A 26,864-nucleotide genomic window follows, 5' to 3' on the forward strand; every position below is an offset into this window, starting at 1 on the left:
CACTGAGTTAAACACCACTCCATGTCTTTCAATCACTAAGCAAACTCTTAACAGGAAGGGAGAGAGGGAAAGAAAAGAAAGAAAGGAGGCCCAGTTTTGTATTTCAGGCGTCAGCTTAAGTCTAATCAATTATTTTCTGGAAGTCAGACTTCCCGTTAGCATGATTTCTGTAGCACCAATTCTCAAGGCTGAAAGACTAAACATAAGTCAGTGCTTTTACAATACTTCAGAGCCATACAATTTCTAAAATACATTCTTTTTATGTCCTTTCTTTACATTGCATATTTTGTATCCTTTCATATTTAATGCATGATTTTCAAAGAGGCTGGCACCCTATGTTCACAGCAAACAGCTATGTCATGGTCTCCCTCCTTTCCTCCTCCCTGTGTACTGAAGATGAGTTACTCACATCCTCTGCAGGATGCTTGGGAGCCCTTCCCCTTATAATCCTCTTTAAGGTTGTCAAAAGCTTCTAATAAATTAAGCCCAACAGAGATTTTTAAGGAAAAAAAAAGATTTCATAAAACAATGCATTCATGCATAGGGCTGACACTAATACATAAATGCAACACCTCTGTTGATAAATTCCAGCAAAAAATGGTAGCAGCTCCACAGACACAGAACTAGTAACTGACATTCAAAAACCTTCCTGTGAATACAATTAGGCCTTTGCCAGCCCCAGCCTGAAGAGAAACACTGATTGTCCTCATTAGGATCTGAGACACAAAGACCAGGCGGGCCCCTACCCCACTCCTGCCCAACATGCACCGCTGCCCACTGCCCCCCAGCTGACTAGAATGGCCAACTCAAAGGTGGGCTTGGGGAAAAGGAAGCAGGGGAAGCCCAGCCCTGGACTGCCTTTCACTTCCGTGCAGTGCAGCTGCTGCTGTGCTGCTAACCCACAACATTCTCTAATAGTCAAAACTCTCACTCATCACCTACCTAGACGGGAAAGACCTACAGGATTTGGCCCATAATGGCATTCTTCCAACACTGACATTCTGTGGCAGAATCAACAGGACACAGCAAAGCCTGTTGAGTCTCTCTTCTTATCTATCAAGTCAGAGTATATTCTGAGCCATTCCTTGCTTTTGCCACAGCTCTTACCTAACCACTTGTTTCTCCTTTTCCTTGCCCATCTCCTCCTTCTACTGCAACAAAAAAGAAACCAGCTTTTTTAAACACAACATGGTGAAGAGAAAAAGGAACTGCTGCAGGCACCTCCCGAGTCCTGCCCCTTTCCCACTGGCATCATGTAGCTCTGGCCATGTAGAGAAAGAGCCTCTGAGACAGCACTGTGCAGTGCTGACAAAGTGCTGCTTGTCTTGGCGATGAAGCCTGAAATATAATGAAACAGATGAAAAACCTGGGTTTTTCTAGCTGTTCTTAGTAGTCAGCAGTCTTCCATCGTTACAATGAAAGAAAAATGCCAGGCCCCCGACTTCTCCAGTCCTCAATCTCCTCCTACCCCTACCCACCGAGGGTCATTCTTCCCATAATTTCTTCAATACATGGTGCCCAAGATCTGGCCTTCCCTAAGATCTAACCAAGGGGGGTTCAGAGGATTCAGAGGCAAAGCTGCTCCCTTTTTAAAGATTTTTTGTGAGTCAGTGAGGAGTCACTGATCCTCAAGGACACATTACAAGGCCACATCCTATACCCCGGGGTACAGGATTTGCTTAGCCATCAACTAGCCACAAGGCAATACCCACCCGACCATGAATACCTTGTTTTAAAACACTTAACGGCCCATCCTGGGAAGACTTCCCATGCCCAGCATCTGGCATGTCCGCGAATGCAAACTCTCGAAAAGCCATGGGGTCCAGGTAGATGGAGTCAATTCTCCTCTCATGCTCGAAGCCACCGTGCTTCCCCTGGAGGAGGCAAAACTCTACAGTGCAGGAGAAAAGGACAAGCCAGAGAGTGGGTCAGCCCAGCTGTAGCACATCTTAGATCTGCCTTGACCCAACTCAGGCTGGGGCAGAAAACACATCCACCTTCCCCACAAAACCCACCTTATACACCTTATGCTGCTAGACCCAAAACTCAGCACTCCCTTCAAACACAGGAGCAATGGCTGTTCCTCACAAAGCCTTCCAGAGTGGAGTCTCCAAAAGGCAGGAGGCAAGCTTCCACAGGAATGCTTCCTTATCTTGATTTGAACAACCTCTGAACAAATGCAAGCCACCATGTATGAAACAACTGGAGAAATTCGAATACTCATAATATTAAAGAATTATTATGAGTACATTTAGATGCATGAGTAATTATATGGCTATGTCTTAAAGGAATCCCAACTTCTCTTTATTAATGAAGGGAAGGATCTCTGGCATGAAAAAAGAAACTACTGACATAAAAGGACATGTTCTATATGAATCTATACAAGTCTTTTTTAAAAAGACTTATTGCTTAAAGGTACTGGAATATTTATAGATGAAACAGTAAAATGTCTCCAATTTGCTTCAAATCAATCCAGTGGAAAAGCAGGGAGGTGGTAAAGTTTTGGGGAAAAACATGATTTGTCCTGGTTATTAGCTCTACTTTGGAACATAAGTGAAATTTCTGTAATAGGAAGGTTTGCTTTAATAATAAAAGAACTGTTTCCAGAAACACTTCCATATTGAGAACTCAGCTAAAGCATCTAAGCTGTGGGTAAAAATAGCAGGTATTGTGTTATGTTTTTGCTAAGCAAAATCAGTGCATGCACTCAAGAATCTGGGTTCCCTCTATGCTTCTATTTTGTAATTGGGGCGCTTAGAGGCCATGGTGTGAACATGTGGCTGGGCCTGGAAACAAACATCTTAGGTTCATGGCTAAGAACCTCACAAACATCTTAGGTTATATAAGAAAAAGACAGATCAACAAGAGTCAAGCCATGAATTCACTTGCTATGAATTTTACATGACACAGAGCCTCCATGAGGAGATGAAGAACCCAAAGAAAGTTACACCTGAGTGGTTTTGTATTCCTGTGATGCAGAGGGAGAGTCATGGAGAAGCAGGACAGGACAAGGAAGCCGAGGGCAGCTTCGGACCCTCTTTCTGGGTGGCTGCCTCTCCCTGCTCCAGGAGAGATCCTTCCTCACTTTATCCCGGGCTTCCCAGGAGATGGGCACCGAGGCCACAGTGACGTTCTTGCTTCTGACATTTCTTCAGACTCTTTCAAGATATTTCGGGGTCTTGTATCTTAAGCCCCATCACAGTGAAAAAGAACCAGGAAAAGCCTCCTAGGTGAAGCCATGCCTAAACATCCACAGATCGGTTCAGAAGGAGCTCGGTGGGCAAGGAGTGGAGGCACGCCCCAGGCCCCAGATGGGAGGGGCAGCCAGCACAGGCTGGGGAGTGGGTTCCAGGATGTGGACTAACACTGGGGGACATCACTAGACGGTGGACTAACACTGGGGGACATCACTAGACAGGTGGTGCTGGTGATGAGAGTGAAAGCTGGGAACACAGGCTGTGGCCAACTTCATGTGTGGGACAAAGGGAGCCACAGAGGTGTTTGAGCAGGTGAGTGAAGTGATCCGATTTTTATGTTAAAATAATCCCATTAGTGGTACTGCTAGGATGGAACAGATGGAGCTAGATTCAGAGAAGCCAGTTAGGAAACAGTGGCAGTGCAGGTGGTGTGGCTGGGACAGGAGTCAGACTTCTCACTGTCTTAAAGGACAAGCAGAGTCCCAGCCCAATGTCATCTCACCAGAGGAAGAGAGGTGAGAGACACCTCTTAAGGGCCCTCAGGTTGATAAGGCTGAGTCAGAACATTCTGTGGCAAGGGTGACAGAAACATGGGTTGGGGGGAGAGAGAGAGAGAGAGAGAGAGAGAGAGAGAGAGAGAGAAAGAGAAAAGCAGAACCTGTTCCCAGTCAGGCAGTGAATTACCAGAACATCACATCAGTAGGATCACCAAAGGCAGAGGGAAAAGGTCCCTGGAGCTCCCGCCCAGGCCAGGTGTGGGAAAGGAGCCAAAGGAAGGGCCCGAGGTGTCCCCAGGGTACCTCTTCCCAGCAGTACAAAGAGGAGTTTATTTTAAAAGACAGTGGAAGCCAGCAAAGAGACAAAGCTTGAAACTGAAATGTAAACAAGAGCCAGACCAGACACAGCTGCACACACACACACACACACACACAGAGTCCAAGAAGAAAGAAGCTCCCCTAGGAGCAACAGGACTCCCCAAAGTGCTGCAAACACTGGATCGGCAGGCACCAGGAAGGTGCTTGTGTACCTAAGTCCCCAGCATGCTTATGGACATCTTCTAGCATGAGCCAAAATTTCAAAAGGCCTTACAAAAATGGCTCATTGTTCATAATCATCAAGGTATGGAAATAATATGTCTATTGATTAATTAAATGGGTAAAGAACATGTGGTATAGATTACACAGTAGAATAGTATTCAGCCATAAGAGAAAATAAAATCCTGTCATTTATGACAACATGGATGAATCTGGAGAGCATTATATACCAGATATAAAGACAAACACTGTATGATCACACTCATATGTAGAATCTAAAATAATCAAACTCACTGCAGCAGAGAATAGAACAGTGGTTGTTAAGGGCTTGGAGGTGGAAGAAATGGAGAGAGAGTGGTGGAAGGGTGTCCAGTTTAGTTACAGATAAGTTCTGGAAATCGAACACACAGAATGGTAACAACAGTGAATAATGGTGCTTTGTTAGCCAACACCTGGAATCAACTTCAATGCCCAGTAACAGAAGAATGGGTGAAGAAAATGTGGTACAACTACGTAATGGAATACTGCTCAGCCATTAGAAAGAATGAAGTCCTGTCATGTGAGGCAGGGTAGATGAGCCTGAAGGACATTATGCCGAATTAGTAAGTCAGACACAGAAAGACAAACACCACATGAGCACTGTCACTCCTGGCCACTATTGTCCCCTCCACCTGCCACACAGGCTCCCACCCTGTGCTCCCCTCATGTCATTCTGGAAGCAAATCACAGACATTTTACCATTGCATCTGTGAAATTTCAGGATAATTTAAAAAGTTTTTACAAACGTACCCCTAACATCATCACCAGACCTAAAAAAAGTTAACAATGTGTTAACCATTTGCTTATTCATGTCCCCAAGAAGCTGTAAGAGGTTACAACATGAGCTCTCCTCAGGACCAAGAGGGAAGGACCATGAGCATCTAAGATAAGCAGACATTACTAAAACTAAAACCTTATTTTCTTTGAACAATAACAATGACACACTTGTGATCAGCAGAGGAAGGTCAAGTTTAGTCTTTCTGGCTTTATACTGGGGCAGGGAAGGTGGAACGGAAACAATGAGGATGATATTAACAGCCAAGGTGGAAGTTAACAGGTGACCCAGGCACACTAGAATTTAATCTTCACCGAAGCCCAAGAGGGAACCCTTTCCCTTTATAGGGTTGGGTAAGCTCCATCTCAGTGGGATGCACAGCTGGCCAGAGACCTCACCAGAGGTCATGGTGTCGGGTCAACACCCCGTCTGTCTGCCTGCGGAGCCAACGTTCCTATCCCTCTGCCCTGCTGGTGGGACCTGGCCCCATGCTGACATTTGGCGGAAGAGGTGGCACTGCTCTGGGCCTCCCTCACCAAGCCCCCACACAGTGCTGCCCACTTCACCAGGACCCAGATATGGGACACTCCCAAACTCCTCTGCTATCTCTTCCCTCTCTCGCTATTGATGCCCAAAGCAGAAGGGGATCCTCTACAAGAATGTACCCCAAAGGAACATAGGGGGGTGGGGAGTGGGGGTGGACACACAGCATCCTTCGGAGGCAGCACTCACCAAAGCGGCCATCCAGCTCCACATACAGTTCAATGATTCCATATGCAATGGTGGTGGCAGCTGGGATCTCCAGCACAACGTTGGTGTCCTTGGTGACATTCCCATCCTCCATTGCTGACACCTGTAGGCAAGAGCACATACTCTGACACTCCCTGACTCCTTTCTGCCTCTCCACTGTGTGCATCCTCTTCTACAAGGGGTGCTAAGACAAGATCCATGGAACTTAGTAGGAATGGGAATAGGGCTGGCATGGATACGGATCTAATCCTTGTCGGCATCATGATGTTTAACACATATTCCCAAGTCAGTGGCTAACCGACTGTGGCACAAAAGTGCACAATAACCTCAAGTCCTGGATCCAGCAGTGACTGAAGCTGGATCGCCACAAATATGGCAACTACACAGGCCAAGAAACTCTCGTTCACTTGAGTTGTATTTCTGTCAACTTACTAACGAAGTCTCTACCCAAAGAGGCCCCTGACCATGGTCTCCATGGCTAGGACCAAACCGGCTGCCCAGGCCTCGGTCTCTTCAGCCCCTGGCCTTACACACCTGCACCGTCTTGGTCTGGATCCCCACCATGCCACCGCACTTCTCCTCGATCTGAACGTGCTCAGATATCACACACTTCTGTGTCGTCACGATCTTCTGTATCAGGACACACAGGACCTCATTCCTCCTCTCCAGCACCTGCTGCAGCACTGGGTTTTTCAGATTTATTTTTCTGAAAAAGAAAAATGGTCATGAGTGACCTAGAGCCTCGGGGAGGTGTGAATTTCCTCCTCTAACACAGATGGCGGCTGAGAGCAGACAGGTGACAACAAGCTTCGTTGATTTCCTGGTGATAAAGAAGGCAGGTCACCCAGAAAGGCATCCAGCAGCCTCTCCTGAGGCCACCTCACACACGCTCCAGCCACCTTCTTGCGTTCACTATGAGACTCTCAGAACAAAGCCACTGTGTGAAACTGTGGGCCTTTTAACTAGGTCAGGGGGACATTTCCACATCACCTCCTTGCTTAAAAGCCTTCAAGTGCTACACCTGTCCTACACTCACCCAGGAGAGGAGGCCTCATGGATCTGGCCCCTGTCCCCTGGCCAGTGCAGACCTCCCCCTCCCCCCGCGCAGCCTTCTCTCTGTGCCTTAAACACATCAGGCACATGCCCTGGCACCATGTCCCCCAGCTGTTGCATCTCACTGACGCACTGCCACCTCCTTGGGGAGGTATTCCCGGTGCACTCTGCCTACAGAAGCGCCCCACTCAGGTGATCACAGCTTATCGCCACTTCTCTAGAGAGTAAATTTCCATACAGTTATTTTTCTAGCTCATTCCTTTATTTGCTCATGGCCTGCCCCTCAGTCTAGAGTGCACACTCCAGAGGTGGCCCCGGTGCCCCCTGTGCACTGCTTACCTCAGGGCTGGATCAGCACTCAGTACACAGGAAGGGCTCAATATTTTTAGCAAAAGTGAATGAAGAAAGCATGTGGGTTTTTCCTCTTTTTGCTTTAAGGAACAGGTACAAGAACATGGGTGCTTCCATGCGTGAAAGAGACACAATATATGGCAGATGGAGGAGAAGGAGGGTTTGTACTTTGGCTTAACACATGGAGGGCAGGTGGATCTCTTCCCTTTTGCAGCATTGCAGTGGCCAACATGAAGTTCAATCCCTTTGTGACTTCTGACAGAAGCAAAAACCATGAAAGGCATTCTTAAACTCCTTCTCTCACCCACGAGAGGATCATGTCTTCCCCTCTTTCCACAGAGCCAAGACAAAAGTACCCAACGGAAAGGGTGATGAATTTGGGGTTGTGTGAGGACACTGGAAAGGTCAGCAAATTGGCAAAGTGGTCCAGGTTTACAGGAAGAAATGTGTCATCTATATTGAACAGGTGCAGGGAGAAAAGGCCAGTGGCACAATTGTCCCTAAGGGCTTTTACCCAGCAAGGTGGTGACCCTGGGCTAAAAGTGGACAAAGGTTACAGAAAGATCCTTAAACAGAAAGTCAAAGTTTGCCAAGTAGGAAAAGGGCAAAAAGACGAGGAACAAAATGATCTTATATACAACTTTCACTTCAAACTGGTAAATTGTAAAGGAAAAACTATTTCCAGGAGAGTGAGGGAGAACTCTGGAAATTAGCATAAAACTGACGGAAACCCTTAACAGCAGAGAGAGCGAGAAGACAAACTAGAGGAAAAATAAAACAAAGCTATTTGCAATTTCAATACCAACTCCCACCCGGGTGCAGGGAACGAACACTATGGGGTTTCAGGAAAGTGTCAGCAACCAGATCACAGCATCAGACCAGCAGTCCTGATGCAGGAGAATTCCACCATCCTTATAAGCTTTAAATCCAATTTGGAGAGCTCCCTGGTCTAAAGTAAACTTCTCTGGGGCTGAATGTGATGGTGCACACCTGAAATCTCAGCTACTCAGCAGTAGGATCCCAAGTTCAAGGCCAACCTAGCAACTTAGCAAGACCCTGTCTCAATATAAAAATAATAAAGGGATGGGGTGAAGAGCGTGGGGATGCAGCTCAGCGGCAAACTGTCCCTGGGTTCAATCCCCAGTGCTGAAAAATAAAGTAACTATCCTGTTCCAAAGAAGGAACCTACTTTGAGCTTTCCCCAACCCCTAGAACTCAAATTACTACAATAGCCACTGCTGATGCTATCTTGCTTTAAGGGTCTTGCGGCCAGTTACCTGAACCCGTCAGAAGCTATGGGCCAATATCCATCCCACTGGGCAAAGGGCAACATCCTCAGCATCCTGCAGCCTCAGGACCAGTGGCTGCTATACCTCAGGCATGATTTCTATCCACACTTTCCCCATGGGAACTAAGGATGGTCTTCTCCCTAGCCCACAGCCTTGGAACCGTAGTTACTGGTACAGAAAGCTCAGCATCACGTAAGCTTATTCCCAAGAACCAAAGGTCCCATCCCTGTTCTACAGGACAGTAGCTACCAATACCACATGACTTGTTCCCACCAGAGATTGACCTGTGTGGCCTAAGGATTTTCCCACCCATATCCTGAAGATCCAGAACCACAGATCAAAGACAAAATCCCCAGTACACCCATGCTCAAAGAACAGGACGTGGGGAAGATCTCCCCCACATGCTACATCTCCAGAAATGTAGATAGCAACATCACAAACCCCAAAATTATCTGCATGTGCCCTGGAAGACATAGAAAATGTCCCCAACACAGTCCATGGACTTCAGACCAAAAGCCCTGGTACCATTCATGCTTGGCTTCTGGGACCATGGCATAAATATCACCTGGGTCCCATAATTCCAGGAACGTGGGTAACAGTGCTAGAAGTTTCAACTGCAGTAAGTAACCTCATGGAACACAGGGAAGGTCCCCTTTATGTTCCCAAATCATGAATCAAGAGTTATTGGTGTGACTGACCCCAGCATCACCAGTGCTCATCTCAAGAAACCTGGGGAAGCTTCATGCTGTGGCTTCTGGAATCCCATGGCCAGGCATCTCCCACTTCATCATAAGACTCCAAGAGAAAGTTTCCTTCATACCCTCTGGCTGGGGGAATGTTGGTTGCCATCACTTGGCATCACTCATGCAGGCCCTGAGGGACATGGGGACAGTCCTCTACACATCTCACCCCACCAGGACGGTGGTAGCTGTCACTACAAGCCCCAATGCCATTAGCTCTTGACACTGTGGAACCTGAAGACACATACATTTGGAAGTCTGTGTCCACTACAAAGTCATACTCCTAACTTCACAAACCACTTTAGCCTTCAGAGACACTGCTGACACGAATCCACAGATGCTTGTGAGTTATCCTGTAACCAAACACAAAGCACCTGTCCAACTGAATCTTATACTCCATCTCACATAAAAGTATTTTGCACAAAAACTGCTTCATAAAATTGAAAGAGGCAAACATTGCACCAGATGCATGGACACAACATAAGGACACGAGAAACAGGAAATGAAGCATGACACCACAAAGGAAAACAATGACTCTCCAGAAGTGGATCTCAATTTGAAGAAGTCTATGGCATGCCTGAAAAAGAACTTAAAATAAGGATCTGAAAGAAACTCAGTGAGATGCAAAAGAATACAAATAAACAACACAAAGAAATGAGAAAAACATTCAGGACATGAATGAGAAAAAATGCAAAGAAATAGAAATAGTAAAAAGAAGCCAGGCATGGTGGTACACAGCAACATGACAGGAGGATCTCAAGTTCATTACCACACTCAGAAACTTGGTGAGATCCTGTCTCAAAAAGTAAAAAAGGACAGGGGATGTAATCAGTGGTAGAGTGATCCTCAATCCAATCCCCAGTACAGAAAAATAAAATTAAACAAAAAAGAGTAAAAAGAACTACTGGGAAGTATTGGAGCTAAAATTTTAATCAATAAAATGAAAAAAAAAAAACCATAATAATGTACACACTGGGTACAATGGTGCACACCACCATAATCCCAGCAACTTAGGAGGCTGAGGCAGGAGGATCACAAATCAAAACCAGCCTCAGCAACTTACTAAGACCTTGTCTCAAAACAAAAAATAAAAAGGGTTGTGGATGTAGTCCAATGATAAAGTGCTCCTGGGTTTAATCCCTGATACCCTCCCACACTCACACAAATGTGCATAACAGACTAGGAAAAAAACAGAACAAAAAATTTCTGAACTTGAGAATAAGTTTTTAGAATTTACACATTCAAATTTAAAAAAGCAGTGGGGGGTGGGTGTGGGAGGAGGGGGGAGGAGGAGGAAAAGAAAGAATTACAAAGAATGACAAAATCCTACAAGACTTATGGGATACATTAAATGAACACATGTTCACATTAGGGGAATTCCAGAAGATGAAGAAAAGGTAAAAGGCATTTAAAACAAATTTCTAGCCCCCAAACTTCTCAAGTCTTCAAAGACATATGCGCATCCAGATATAAAAAGTTCAAAGGATCCCAACTAAATTAAACCAAAATAAACCTTCATCAAAGAATATAATAATCAAAACTACAAGGCAGCTGGGCACAGAAGCTCACACCTGTAATCCCAGTAGTTTGGGAGGCTGAGGCAGGAGGATCTCGAATTCAAAGGCAGCCTCAGCAATTTAGCAAGGCCCTAAGCAATTCAGTGAGACCCTGTCTCTAAATAAAATATTTTAAAAAATCTAGGGATGTGGGTCAGTGGTTAAGCACCCCTGGGTTTAATCTCCAGTACAAAAAAAAAAAAAAAAGAAGAAGAAGAAGAAGAACAAGACAAAGAAAATCCTAAAACAGCAAGAGAAAAGCACTGCATCACATATGAGCGAAAACCCATTAGACTTAGAGTAGCTATCTCAGCAGAAATCTTGATGGCCAAAAAGAATAGAATGGGATGGTGCATTTAAAATACTAAAAGGAAAAAATTGACAACATTAATACTATACCCAGCAAAATTATCCTACAAAACTGAAGAAGAAATAGTTTATCCCAGTTAAGCAGAAGCTGAGAGAATTCATCACTATAAGAGAAACCCTACAAGAAATACTTGAGGAAGTTCTACACTAGAAGGGATAATAATTAGTAGGAATGAAGGGATAATAACTACCATCATGAAAACACATGAATATAAGAAACTCACTATGAGAACACACACACAAAAGGAAAAAATCAAACCTTAGCAGGACAGAAAACTATAAAATCACAAAAATAAATGAGAGGTGAAAAAGAATAACACTTAAAAAACAAGTGGGATATACAATTAACAAAATGACAGGCGGAAGCTCATACCTTTTAGTAATAACATTAAATATAGATGGATTGAAGTCATCAATAAAAAGACATAAACCAGGCTGGGGATGCAGATCAGTAATACAGCACTGCCCAACATGTGCAAGACTCTGGGTTTAGTCACCAGTACCATCAAAAAAAGCAGGGAGAGGGAGACAGAGAAGACAGATTAGCTGGTGAATTAAGAAAAAGAGAGAAACAGAGGGGTGAGGCAGGAAAACAAGAGACCAACTACATGCTTTTTACAAGACACATAGGCTAAAAGTGAAGGATTAGAAAAAGATTTATCATGCAAATATAAACCAAAGTGAGCAGAAGTATTCATGCTCACATCAGATTAAGCAGGATTTAAATCAAGAACTAAAAAAGAGACAAAGAAGGTCATTCAGTATATGTTGATGAAAAGATCAATTCAGCAAGAAAAAAATTGTAACTATATATGAACCCAACATGGAACCACCCAAATATATAACATAAATAGTAATAGATCTAAAGAGAGCAAGAGTGAGAGTGAGAGACTCTCTAATACAATAAAAGTTCAACACCCATTTTTCTCAATAGTAGTTCATCCAGACAGAAAATAAAAAAAGAATCTGAGTTGAGCCAAATCACAAGGCAAATGGACCTAAAGGAATGGATAGAATGTTTTCATCCAACAGCAGCAGAATAAAACAACAAATCAACAACAAAAGGCCAGGCAAGGTGGCGCATGCCTGTAATCCCAGCAGCTTGGGAGACTGAGGCAGGAGAATCTCAAGTTCAAAGCCAGTCTCAGCAATTTAGCAAAGCCCTAAGCAACTTAGTGAGACCCTGTATCTAAATAAAATATAAAAAGGGCTGGGGATGTGGTTCAGTGGCCCCTCGGTTCAATCCCCGGTACCAAAACAAACAAAAACAAAAACAACAAAAAGAATGGAGTGCATATAAATACATGGCAGTTGAAGAAGATCCTCATAAATGTCCAATGGGCAAATCAATTAAATTAAAAGGGAAATTTAAAAATTCCTAGAAATAAATGAAAATGACAATAGCACAGCATATAAAAATTTGCAGGATCCAGAAAGCCAATACTATAAAGGAGATTTATAGAAATACACAGCCAAAAAACAGAAGAGTTCTAATAACCTAACAATATACCTCCAAGACTTAGAAAAGCAAGAACAAATCAAACCTAAGGTTAATAGAAGGAAATAAATAGGAAAGATTGGAGCATAAATAAATCAAAAGTAAAAAAGAATAAAAAATAAAGATAAAACAAAGAGTTATTGTTTGAAAGAATAAAATTTACAAGTTTTCAGCTAAACTAAACAAAATAAAAGAGAGAATACCCAAATACATAAAATCAGAAATGAAAAAAAGAAGACATTTCAATTGATATCACAGACATAAAAAAGGATCAAAAGAAACTACTATGAACAATTGTGCTAAAAACAATAAAGCCTAAATAACTACATTCCTGAACTCATAAAACCTACCAAAATTTAATCAAGAGGAAATAGAAAAATCTAAATAGACCAATAATGAGTAATGACATTAAAGTCTTCCATCTAAAAAAAATTCCCAGTCCTAATGGCCTTACTGCTGAATTCTATAAACATTCAGAGAAAAATGAATTCTAATTATACTTAAACTATTCCCTAATAGTTTAAGTTTATTCCCAGAAATCAAAATGAAAGAAACTCTGCAAAACCCTTTTGAGGCCAACATCACACTGAAACCAAAAAACAAAACAACAAAAAAGAAAACTACAGACCCATATCCTGATGAACACACATGCAAAAATTCTCCAAAGAATATCAGCCAACTGAATTCAACACATCAAAAAGATCATATACCATGACCAAGTTCAATCCATCCCAGGAATGCGAGAATGGTTCAACAAAGGTAAGTCAGTAAGCATAATACCACACATCAGCACAATGAAGGAAAGAAATCATGTGCTCATTTCAACAGGGGCACAAAAAGCATTTGATAGGATTAAGCATCCTTTCATGATGAAAATCCCAACAAATAAGGTTTGAGAGGAACAGTCCTCAAAATACTGAAGGCAATATATTTAAAAACCCATAGCCAATATCATACTGACTGTGGAAAAGTTGGAAGCGTTTTCTTCAAGATGGGAAAAATGATTATGATGGTAGCGGCTAGGATGTAGCTCAGTGCTAGACCCTAGCAAGTGCAAAGCCCTAAGTTTGATCTCCAGTATGTGGGAAGAAAGTATTTAATAAAATACTGGAAGTCTAGCAAGAGCAATTAGGCAAAGAAAGAAATAAAGAGTCTCCAAATTGGAAAGAAAGAAGTTAAAACTATCCATGTGTGTGGGTGACATGATTTTATACACACACAAAAAAACACTAAACATCCAAAAGAAGCAGTTAGAACTGATAAATTCAGTTAAGTTTCAGGATGCAAAAATCAACATACAAAAAACAGTAGCATTTTAAAAATACACAAATAATGAAATTGCTAAAAAAAGAAATTAAGAAAGCAATCCCATTTACAATAGCTACAAAAAAATTTAATTTAACAAAGGAAGTAAAAGATTTCTACAATGGAACACTCTAGAATAATGATGAAACAAACTAGAGAGGACACAGAAAAATGGAAAGATATACCCAATTTGTGGATCCAAAGAATCTATATTGTTAAAATGACCACACTGCCCAAAGTGATGTACGGATTTGAAGCCATTCCTATCAAGGTCGTGATTCTCTTCACAGAAATAGAAAAAAATAATCCCAATTCCTATGGAACTGCCAATACAATCCTGAGAAAACAAATAATATTGATGGAGGCATCATAACAGCTAACTTCAAAACACTCTACAAAGGTATAGTATCTGAAACAGCATGGTGCTGGCATAAAGACATGTACAGACCTGTGGAATCAAGAACACAGAACTTCATCCACATTTGTATAGCCAACTTATTATTGACAAAGGCACCAAGAACATACAGTGGAGAAAAGACAGTCTTTTCTATAAATGGTGCTGACAAAAATTCCTTATGCGTATACAGAAGAATGAAACTAAATCCCTTCCTCTCACTTCATGTCATTGTATGTAGGCCATGATTTTTTATATAGAACTCCAAAGACACAGGCACTAATAGTAAAAAGAGAAACAAGAGATTATATCAAATTAAGAAGCTTTCACACAGCAAAGGAAATAACCAACAGAATCAAGAGACAACCTGTAAGTGGGAAAAAAAAATATTTGTAAACTAATCACCTGACAAAGGTCAGATATCCAAAATACACAAGGAACTCAAAAAGCTGAACAGCATAAAAACAAACATTAAAGAACTAAACAGACACTTCTCAAAAGAAGACATATAACTAGTACATTAAAAAATTTCTCAATCCAACTAATCGTAGTTACAATAGCTATTGTCAAAATGACAAAACAAAAAAATTGCAGGCAAAAAAGGGAACTCATAAACTGTTGGTGAGAATGTAAATTAGTACAGCCATTTTAGAAACTGATATGGAGATTCCTCAAAAAGCTAAAAGAGAACTACCATATGATCCAGCAATTCTACTACTGGTACATATTCAAAGGAGATGAAACCATTACATGAAAAAAATACTTGCACTCCCTTGTCTATTGTAGTACTGTTCACAACAGCTACAATATACAATCAACCCAGATGCCCTATGGTGAATGAACAGAAAAAGAAAATGTGGTCTACATACATAATGGAATATTACCCAGCCATAAAACAGAATGAAATTCTGTCATTTGCAACAACATGGCTGGAATTGAAAATCATTATGTTAAGTGAAATAAGCCAGAAACAAAAAGACAAACACGTGTTCTCGCTCATTTGTGGTAACCAATACACTGAAGAATGGAATGGACTACTGAAGGGTAAGGGGAGGAAGAACAAAAAGAAGTTCACTAAGGGGAATCAAAACAGTGAGCACAAGAATTACTTTTAATTCTTCTTTAGCAAAGTAGGGTAACTGCTGTTAAAACAATCTATATTTCAGAATAACCAGAAGAGTACAAAATTCCCAACATATCAAAATCGTTAATATTTGAAGAGATGGACATGCCCCTTGCCCTGATTTGATCATTATACACTGTAAACATGCACTGACTTACCATATTAAACCTCATAATGATGTACAAATTAGGTCTCAATAAAAACAAAAAATTAAGAGGCTATACTTTTTCCAATGTATGTTTTTGGCACCTTTGTCTAGTATGAGATAACTGTATATATGTGGGTTGGCCCCTGTGTCTTCTATTTTGTACCATTGGTCTACATGTCTATTTTGGTGCCAATAACATGCTGTTTTTGTTCCCATTCCTCTGTAGTATAGTTTAAGGTCTGGTATTGTGATGCCTCCTGCTTCACTTTTCTTGCTAAGGATTTCTTTGGCTGTTGTGGGTCTCTTAATTTTCCAAATGAATTTTATGATTGCTTTTTTGAGTTCTCTGAAGAATGTCATTGGAATGTTAATAGGAATTGTATTAAATCTATATAACATTTTTGGTAGTATGGCCATTTTGGTAACATTAACTCTGCCTATCCCGGAGCATGGGAGATCTTTCCATCTAAGGTTGTCTTCAATTTCCTTTTTTAAAGTTCTGTAAGTTTCATTGTAGAGGTCTTTCACCTCTGGTCTCTTCAACAAATAGTACTGGGAAAACTGGAAATCCATATGTAGCAAAGTGAAATTAAATCTCTATCACATGCACAAAACTCAACTCAAAGTGGATCAAGGACCTGGGAATTAGACCAGAGACCCTGCACCTAATGGAAAAAATAGCAGGCCCAAATCTTCATCATGTCGGATTAGACCCCGACTTCCTTAACAAGAGTCTTAAAGCTCAAGAAATAAAATCAAGAATCAATAAATGGGACGGATTCAAACTAAAAAGCTTCTTCTCAACAAAAGAGACAATCATTGAGGTGAAGAGAGAGCCTACAGTATGGGAGCAAATTTTTACCACATGTACATCAGATAGAGCACTAATCTCCAAGATATATAAAAAACTCAAAAAATTGAATACTACAAAAACAAACAACCCAATCAATAAATGGGCTAAGGAAATTGACAGACACTTCTCAGAAGAAGATATACAAGCAATCAACAAATAAATGAAAAGGTGTTCAACATCTTTAGTAATTAGAGAAATGCAAATCAAAACTACTGTAAGATTTCATCTCACTCCAGTCAGAATGGCAGTTACAAGAATACAAGCAATAATAACTGTTAGAGAGGATGTGGGAAAAAAGGTACACTCATACATTGCTGGTGGGACTGCAAATTGGTGCAACCACTCTGGAAAGCAGTATGGACATTCCTTGGAAAACTTGGAATGGAACCACCATTTGACCCAGCTATCCCACTCCTTGGTCTATACCCCAAGGACTTAAAATCAGCATACTATAATGACATAACCACATCAATGTTTATATCAGAACAATTCACAATAGTTAAATTGTGGAACCAACCTACATGCCCTTCAATAGATGAATGGATAAAGAAACTGTGATACACACACACACACAGACACACACTCACAATAGAATATTACTCAACATTAAAAGAGAATAAAATATGGCATTTGCAGGTATATGGATGGAGTTGGAGAATATCATGCTAAGCAAAGTAAGCCAATCCCAAAAAACTAAAGGCTGAATGTTTTCTCTGATTAGTGCAGGCTGATCTATAATGGGGGGAGGGGAGGCGGCAATGGGAAGAATGGAGGAACTTTGAATTGGGCAAAGGGGGGTGCGGGGAAGGGTTATGGAGGTAGTAAAGATGGTGGAATGAGATGAACATCATACATGTATGATTGCATGAATAGTGCATCTCTACACCATGTATAACCAGAGAATTGAAATGTTGCACTCCATTTGTGTACGATGAATTGAAATGCATTCTGCTGTTCAACTAAGTAGAGCAAATAAGAAATTTTTTTAAACATGATGCACTCTACATACTAGTGTATGAGAAAGGCAAATTCTGATCTCCTAAGATACTGCAGCTAATGGTTCTAGAAGGTGGAGCTCAGGGTGAAAATTCAGACATAGGACTCAAGGCAAACTGAATAAAACCAAGCCTCAGGTCCTGATCTGTATCAAATTAATTACATCTTACAAGTTTTCCCACTCCTTTGGGGGAATTTTAAAAATAATTAGTTTTGCTTTTGAAAAATAATAATCTAAAAATATATTATCATTCAATTTTGTGGAGTTTCTATGCCATTTGTGAGTTTGTTTAAATGTGTCATCTCAGTTCCATCCTCTGAAAATGATTACAATAACCTATGATATATTTCAAAATGACTAAAAAAGTACTGAATTCACAACACATAAAACGTTTGAAGAGACAGGAAGGCCTGCTATCCTGATTTGACTACCACACACACTGTATACACATATTGAATTATTATAATGTACCCCATAAAGATATACAAATATTATGCCTCAATTTAAAAAAAAATTTAAAAAGGTAGCTGGGGGCAACGGTGCACCCCTATAATCCCAGCAGCTCAGGAGGCTGAAGCAGGAGGATCTCGAGTTTAAAGCCAGCCTCAGCAAAAGTGAGGTGCTAAGCAACTCAGTGAGACCCTGTCTCTAAATAAAATACAAAATAGGGTTGAGGATGTGGCTCAGCGGTTGAGTGCCCCAGTACCAAAAAAAACCCAAAAAAAAAGACCAGTATCCATCAGCATACACTATAGAGCAGACATACATTCAAACCAGTCATTTCTAACATTCTCTTTCTGCTAGTTTACAAAGTTCCACCTTCTAGCAGATCATAGGAAATTGATTCGGTTGAGTACAGTTAAGGTGCTGGCTCACGCCCACTTGAACACACACATCAGAAGCAGCGTCACTGGCTACAATCCCTTCATCAAGGCAGAGGAACTACTGGGGTGGGCTGTTAGGACTCAGATCTGACTGCCAGGTTGGAAATCACTGTACCATTAAGTGCCCTCAACAGAAGCCACTAAAACAGAAAAACCTCAGCCTAGACCACCCAAGCTCCATTGCTTAAAATCCCCACCTCCCTCCAGAACCCACTCCAAACACCAAAAGAGGGGGTGGGGGAATGTACCTTCTGCATCTGACAGCACAGTTCTGGAAGGCTTGCTGGGCACTGCTGAGCGCCCGCAGGATCCCTGAGGGGTCAGCCCCACCTGGGAGCAGGGAGCAGAAAGCAGCTCACTCAGGGACATGGCCATCATGGAGGCTCCAGGTGCCAGGGAGGAGTCACACCCCAACTTATGCAGCCCCAGGGAAATCCTTCACTGGGCCAGAAGGGCAGACTGCACAGGCAGGCCTTCCCTGCTATTTCATTGGCAGTAAAGAGGTCAAGTCCCTGGGATTCTGTTTCCCAGGTCAGTGCTGCCACCTTTTGGGAGCCAAATGCTGGACAAATCTAAGTGTCCAGTTAGGAAGAGACCTCATGGGAACAGAAAGAGAGAGAATTATTAGGGAAAACGAATTGAGTTTTTGCAAAACAATTTCTGGAGGGAATTCTTCCCCATCTCTTCTCCTCAGCAACACCATCAGGCCCCAAGCAGCCCCAGGAGGAGTCCAGGTGCTTCCCTGGGAATAATGTCCACAGGTGCACACCTAGAACAGTTCAAAGGAGTTGGCCCCTGGCTCTGACCTTCCTCACCTCAGAGCAGGAATCACCAAGTTGGGAAGGCAGTCATATGTCAATATAACTTGTTTATTTTATAATCTTACATGTCTTGTTTGCACTGCTAACAGAGATCATAAAAACCCTGGATTCAGGGTTTCTGAGATGGGGGTAAAAGAAGCTCAGAGAGGTTGAAGACAGTAACAAAATCACACAGTTAAGAAGCCCAGGCTGACCTTCTGCAAGGCCCCAGGTGGCCACTGCAGCCCCACAGCTGCTGTCTCCTTCCTCTGGATGACAGCACCCTCGGGCTATGGTAGTAGTTTGACCTTCATCCCTATTAACTCCTGTATTGCTGTTTTCTTTTCCACATCTGGCTGCTGGGGCCCATGCCTCAGGCCAGCAGCTAAGCAGGAAGCAGGATTCAGGCTTTTAAGGCATCCATCAGCAGCCCAGGCCCAATCCTAACAAGGCTGCCTCCTTTCCCAGGCTGAGGTTTGCATTTCCATTTTCTCTATTTCTAATGCTTTCACAATCCCAAAGGTAAATTCAACAAAAAGAAACCCAGAGAAGCTTTAAAACTCTAAAGATATCCAAAAGGAGGGAAGCAGCTTTGTTTTTCAAAGCATAAATGCATTCTGCAGGGTCCCTCCTGCAGGCACAAGGAGGGAAATTAATTATTAAGGAAAATGAATTGAATTTTTGCAAGGTCTGTCTTCTGCTGCAGGCCACCATCCAGTCCTGTTATACTCTAGACACCACAGGTAGTTACTGCTGTCACCCTCCTCCACCAATTATAATTATAATATGGCATTGAGTAATTTTCAATAGATTTCTGATCAGGCTCTTCAAAAACAAGGGTCTGTCACAACACAGGAGGAATCAGCTTTGGTGGCATCTGCTGAAGGGAACTCATGCAACTCTAAGGGACCCACGTGATAATCTAGTTCTGAGATAGAGAACAAGATTGCTCTTAGGAACCACCTATGATCCATCCAGTAGTGATGGCTGCCTAGCTGCAGGGAAACACATTCTGAGACTGAGCCTGGGCTGGGAGCAGGGAGGAGAAAGACAGCTGGGATTGACTGGCAATGTCTTCATGGTCACAAGGGGGTGGTCCTGAGCACCTGGATCTAATCCAATGTCTCTGCTCACAAATGGAGAATGCAGCCCAGAGGTTACAGACTCCCCTGAACCCCAGGACACATCCATGGCAGGGCCCAAATCAAGACATGTCTCTTCTAACTCCTAGATCGGTGCTTTCCCCACTACATTGCTTTAAAAACCAATAAGAGGCAAAGGGACAAATGCATTCTGGGGAAATGCTGCAACATTGCCAGAACTGGTTTCAACATCTGCCCAGGAATTGAGATTGGGATGTTAAAAAGCCAAAAGGAGATGGCCAGCCTACCACTGCAAGAATGTAAAGCAAGAATTACTAACCACAGAATGTAGATATGTTTTGACAAGTAAGGCTTTAGTAGTTGAAGGATTTCTCCCAGAGGGTTTTGATTTATCCGCTATAGCTGCAGTTAAAAGAGAAGGAAATGTGTGTTCACAGACCAGCTGTAGAATAGAAAAACTAATTCCATGGACATTGCCTGTAAACTCCATGGCGTGGCCCTCCTGACCTTCCTTAAAATGGGAACATCCGCTTCTTTTGATAAACGGCCTCCTCCAGCCTCGCCCCACCAAGCCCCAGACTCAGTAACTGTCTGTAAAAATCCTGGAATGCAAAAGTTGTTGCCTCTCACCCACTCGTTTGCCCCTCCAAGGAGGTGCTGCTTTCACCCTTTTAAAACCCGTCAGCTCCTTGACAAGGAAGGGGAAGGAAGCCACACTCAGCCTGCACGTTCCATAGGCAGTGCCCTGTATGCTCTGCTGGGAAGGCGCCCCACCTTCTGCACCCCATGGGCATCCCTGAGCCCACCCGGCTCTGCGCAGGTGGAAGGGAGTGTGGGGCAGGAGAGGAGCTGGGGCTGAACCAACCCCGTTGTGTATCTTAACTGCCCTCTGAGCCAATTCTAGTCACTCCATTTTTCTTATCAAGAATTGAGGAGCAGCTCTGCCCATTGAAACCTGAGGAACAATATACTGGGGGCTCCTGGAAGATTATTCTCCCTTTTCAGAAGAGTCACAAGGAACAGACCATTTGCCTGCCTCTGGACCTTGCCTGCAATGTGGCCACCATTTAGGGACAAGAGAACTTAGAGCTATTGGAACAGAATCAGGTGGAGGCTGACACAAGAGTCCATGCAGCCACTGAACTGATCATCTGTCATTAACCCTTTGGTTAGCAGCACTCACCCTACTTCAGATTGCATTCCTATGTGAGGTTAAAAATGTCCTTTGCAACTAGATACCCTAAGTAGTATGTGAAGTTATTGTCACCCTTATTTCACAGAGGAATGAGAATAGAATTCATAAGCCAATGACCCAAAGGACATAGCTAACAAGGGTGGAATGAGAATGCCACTTAGCTGACTGGCACAATTCAACCTGAATGGTCTTCCCTCTTCCTCCTGCCTCTCCCTCCTGGGCCTACCTGCAGAAGGCACTTAATGCATGCGAATACATAAGGCTGTGTTTCTGCCTAATTCCCTAGGAGGGCTCTTTGAAACTGAGGCAGCTGCCAACTGGCTCCAAGCTACCAACCGTCTCTATTGCAACACTAAAAGAAACTTTCCCACCTGTTTAGCTTCCTGTCACTGTAAAAATTACCCAGTTCAGTCAACATAATGGAGCGAAGGTTTTATTTTGGCTCACCGTTTTAAAGGTTTCAAGTCCATGGTCGCTTGGCCCTTTTTGCTTTGGGCCCGTCATGACACTGTACATCATTTGTAGGAATGCGTGGCAGAGGAGCTGTTCACATCCTCACCACTGCCAGCAGCCAGGAAGAAAGAGAGGAAGGGGCCCAGGTCCCAAAGTCCCCTTCAAAGGCACACCCCCAATGACCTGACTTCCTTATTCCAGGCCCTACCTCCTCAAGGTTCTGCCACCTCCCAAGAGTGCCACAGGCTGGGGACCAAGCCTCTAATACATGAGCCCTGGGAGGACACTTCATATCTACAGTATCACATATCAGAGATGCTCAACCTGGAAACAGGGACAGGAAATCTCTAGAAACCTCAACTACTGTACTCTGGGATCTCCTTTCCCAATATACAGTAGCCTTCCTTATCTACAGTTTTGCTTTCCACAGACATCTGAAATCAACTACAGTACAAAAATAGTAAATGGAAAATTCCAGAAATGAAAAATTCTTGAAGTTTCAAATCACACTGTTTTGAGTAGTGTGATGAAATCTCCTGCCAACCTGACTGGCGTATGAATCATTCTTTGTCCAATGTATCCTCCGTATATATGCTACCTGCTCATTAGCACTTAGCAGCCAGCTCAGAATAGATCAACGTCAACATCATGAGGTTTATGCTCAAGTAACCCTTATTTTACTTAATGATGGCCCCAAAGTACAGAAGAGTGATGGCTAAAATTCAGATATGCCAAAGAGAAGCCCTGAAGTGCTTCCCTTAAGTGAAAAGGGGAAATTTCTCAATAAGGAAAGCAAAAAGATTATGTGCTGAGGTTGCTAAGATCCACAGTAAGATGAATTTATGAAATTGTCTGTGGAATTGTGAAGAAGGAAAAAAACTCAAGCTAATTTTACTGTCAAATCTCAGCCTGCAAAGATTATGACCACAGTTCATATAAGTCCTTTATTGATCACCTCACTTCATTTCATCATGATGTTATATTATCTCACATCATCATAACAAGGGTGAGCACTCTACAGTAAGGTATTCTGAGACACTTCATTCATATAATTTTCATGATTGTGTTGTATTTTATTATTAGTTGTTATTAATCTCTTACTGTGCCTAATTTATAAATTAAACTTTATTATAGGTATGCATAGAATAAAAGAGTATACATAGACTGAGGACTATCCTTGGTTTCAGGCACCCATTGGAGGTCTTGGACCACATCCCCTGCAGTTAAGAGGGGACTACTATAGTGAGAAAAGCTTTCCAGGACCCACCCCCTCTTTCTGCTGTGTTGAAGCTGAAGATGACTTCAAGATTGCAAACTGCAGGAAAAATTAAAATTAGAGCATAATGCACATGACTACGAAAGTGACTAGGCCACCCGCACATTGCAACTGCTCCATCTCCAGTCACATTAGTTTCTAACACCTTAATCGCATACAACAATCCAAGGACAGAGACAGGAAAAAATGACTAAGCAATTATAGATGTTCAGCCTTTTAGGCGGGGTAATTAATTAACTGCCACCAGGTGATGAGATTCAGTAAGCCTGAAAGATGATAAACCAAATGAAGCAGATGAAGAGAGGAGAATTCATGCAGCAGCCTTTGGAAAAAATGTTTTTCTCTCCAAGCTCTGTGCATAGCAGCTGGAATGGAAAAATCATGTGCTTTGTGGACCTGGCCTTAAATCCTGAGTCCAGGCAAACTAATTAATTTCTGAATTTCAGGCTCCTCCGATAAAGATAAAGATAAACCAATTACTCTTTCAACCAAGCAGTACTTAGTATGCTGCAGGCACTGTGCCAGAGCCCACGGCAAACAAGAGAGGCATATGCCAGAAGTTTTGGCTGAGAATCAGGCAGCTGCAACAGACAGTACCCCATGGTATTGGTTAGCACCCCAACAGAATTGGGGAATGTGGCTCTTGAAGAATGGAATATTAATCCCAGGGACTGAAGTAGATTCAGCATAATGCCCTGGAGAAACTGAGGGGGTGAGAGATGAGGCTGGAGAGTGAACATGAGGCTTTGTGAAACAGAGGAACATGTGGACACCATCCTAGGCATAGGTAGGTGTTAGCTGGGAAGTGACATGATCCTACAGGTGGACCTGCAGAGAATCAGTTGGAAGGGGTAAGAGGGTGCAGATAAGAATTGGTTGGTGAAAGAAATAGTCATGAGGCTGGGGCAAGAAGAAAAGGTAAAACCAATCTTTGAGAGCTTGAATCAGCTGGTAAGAGACTAGGCATAGGAAAGAAGGCAAAGGGGGAGCCATGTCTGATCCCCGGGTTTTTAGCTAAAGCAGATGGACTTATGCCACACCAACCAGCTTCTCTGCAGGAGTCTGGCAGAGAAGTGCATTAAGTGAAGTGAGAAGTTTAGAGATGGACAGAGTCCCTGTGTCAGACACTATGAACAGCCCAGGTGGAATGCATCCATCTGTTCACCTGAATTCTAACTCCTCACTTGTTCCAACCAACCCAGCCATAGACACTGGAGTTCATCAATTCTAAGACACATTTTTTCCCCACATTTTAACATCAAGATGGTTTTAAACTGATGGGTGACACAGTTTAATAGACAATGTTCTTTCTCAGTGGTACATAAAACAATGGTGCCTCTTAGAATAGACGCCATCTTGGATTTGATAATAAATGATGCTGTTTATCAATCTTAGAAGAAAACAGTACTTCAATGTCTCTCCTTAGGACTTAAGTTCTACCTAATTCTAAAGACTTGAAGTAGCCTTTATAAGTGAGGCTCACAGGACAAGACAATTTCTGTACAAAGACATAAACCTGGGAACAAATATTAGAAAGTGTCCCGAGCACGTCCATCCCTCAGCCAAGGGGGTTACCAGTAGATCATGTTTACACAGAAGGAACAACAGAGGGCCAGACAGGCTTCCAGGAGTTCACAGTCCCAATAGTTAAGCCTAAGGGCAAGAGACAAAAATAATTCAGGGGAAAAAATAGTAATAGTTTGACTGAATTTCAGATAGCACAGAGATGGCTCTGGCCTGCAGGTCTGAGGAAAGACCTCTTTTAAAGAATAGTTTTGATGGGGTCTTGAGAGCTTCATAGGTGTGCTTCCAATAAGGCATGTGGTAACCAAGACAAAGCTCCTGAAGGTCATATAGATATTGGTCAAGGGCTCCCTATATCTTGACTTAAGAATTGAATAAGAATCTGCTACAAATAAAATATGGATCAATAAGAGCTCGTGTGTTTTCCAATGGTTCTATGACACAGCTACATAGCTGGGTCAGCCTGTCAAGAGCCATCTATGGAATGTGTATGGACTAAATTGGCACAGAAGCCTACTGAATAGGAAAATCTGATATTTGAGAATTTCCAGTGACAATCCCACAGGGTAAGATCACCCAGATGCATGTGAATTTCTATTCAGCTTCTGCCCAGTCCCACACAACCTCTCAGAGATGGGTGTAGCCTGCCAAGATGCCAATCAATCTGTGACTACAAGACATCATGAAGCAAGACTCTACCCTTGAAATCTTATCCCTGCCTTTAATGCTCTCCCTTAAATACAGTCGGAGCCATTTTTTAACTGTTAAGTCCCAACTTTTGTGTGGGCTGGATCTATCAGACGTTCTGCACTTAAAACTATTTTTCTGACTTTGTCTTTTATTTCTTTATTAATTATTTCAGACAGTAATTTTCTCAGGCGGCTTATCCCCTCCTGACTAAGAAAAATGACCCCAGCGAGGCTCTTGCTGCCTCGAGGTATCAGCCCTCATTTGGGAAGAGCACAGTAAGGACAGACCACCCTCCCACTGGCACTGAGGGTCATTAGTCACTCCACGGTGGAGTTCAGAACACAGACCATGAAGTTGCCTGTATCTTCCATGAAGAGCTGGAAGAGAAGGACATCAGAAATGCCACAGTCAAAAACTCTGAACACCTCGCATCATCTCATTTCTGAGTGCCTCTCCCAGCCTCAGCATGCCAAGTCAACTCGTTCCTTTGGAGAGCTCTCACCTGCCTGAGCTGGCAGGCAGGCTTCAGACTGACAGCACCACTCCACTCAACCACCATTAGTGAGAACATGCTGCGCGCCAGGCACCACTCTGCATGCTATTTAGATTCTCTCATCAGTGAAATCCTGGGCAATGAAGGCAGAAAAAGGTGGGTCCTAGGCATTGTTTAAAGATAAAGATGCCATATTATATTACTTATGATACTATTCCTTCGATTTTGTTTCCACTACCTATTTTTTTTTAATTAAAAAAAATTAGCCTAAAGTTTACCACTCTACAATCAGTCAAAAAAAAAAAGAAAGAAAGAAAGAAAAGAAAATCCCTGCACCCACTAACACCAAGAGCATAGAGAAGCATTTCCAGCCTCATCGGCTCCTAGACCTTAGGATACCTTCACCTGCTTCATTCTCATTTACAGGCTGCCCCTCTAGGAAAAATGAAGCCAAAAAAAAAAAAAAAGAATAAATGAAGGGAGCAGATTCAGGAAACTCTCATTTTGCAAGTGCATGTGGACAGAAGTCTTTAAATTGTTAGGCACAAACTCTCCATGAAAAATAATAATGCCAGGCCTGGATACAGCACAAGGACAAATGGAATGATTTTCAAACCCTCCACTGGCCACGGGGAAACTCATTAAGTAGAAAAGGAGACCAGTTCAAATTTTGTTGCATATTTATTTTTCAAGAAAGACATGAGCTCTCACAACCCCTCCCCTTGAAAATGTCCTAAATAAAATAAGAGCTACTGGTGTATGGAAAAGGTACTCACGAGAGCTACTGCAATGCCTTTAAAAAGGTCAAATAGCTACAATAAAGAGTAGCATTTTTTTTTTCTTTCAGTGCTGGGATTGCACTCAGGGCTGCTTTTTGCATGCTAGGCAAGCCCTCTGTCATCGAGCTATAGCCCCAATCAAGAGTAGCAATTTAAAAAAAAAAAATGTAAAGCTTGTACAATGTGGAGGGATTTA

General features: G+C 42.5%; 1 protein-coding gene and 1 pseudogene across 1 annotated transcript in view; one reads left to right on the top strand and one right to left on the bottom strand.

Moving 5' to 3' along the window:
• The window catches only part of Gsdme (gasdermin E), a 65,826-nt gene that overhangs the window by 12,593 nt on the left and 26,369 nt on the right, over window positions 1–26,864 (bottom strand). The window contains exons 4-6 of the mRNA XM_027932701.2: window positions 6,330–6,501; window positions 5,778–5,898; window positions 1,727–1,891 (exon numbers count right to left, since the gene is read on the bottom strand). Of these exons, the coding sequence (XP_027788502.2) occupies window positions 1,727–1,891; window positions 5,778–5,898; window positions 6,330–6,501 (458 nt within the window). The remainder of the gene's footprint in view (window positions 1–1,726; window positions 1,892–5,777; window positions 5,899–6,329; window positions 6,502–26,864) is intronic.
• LOC139702799 (ribosomal protein uL24-like pseudogene) lies at window positions 7,430–7,912 on the top strand (annotated as a pseudogene).

This window comes from Marmota flaviventris, chromosome 1, assembly GCF_047511675.1.
Source record: "Marmota flaviventris isolate mMarFla1 chromosome 1, mMarFla1.hap1, whole genome shotgun sequence".
Classification (NCBI taxonomy): domain Eukaryota; kingdom Metazoa; phylum Chordata; class Mammalia; order Rodentia; family Sciuridae; genus Marmota; species Marmota flaviventris.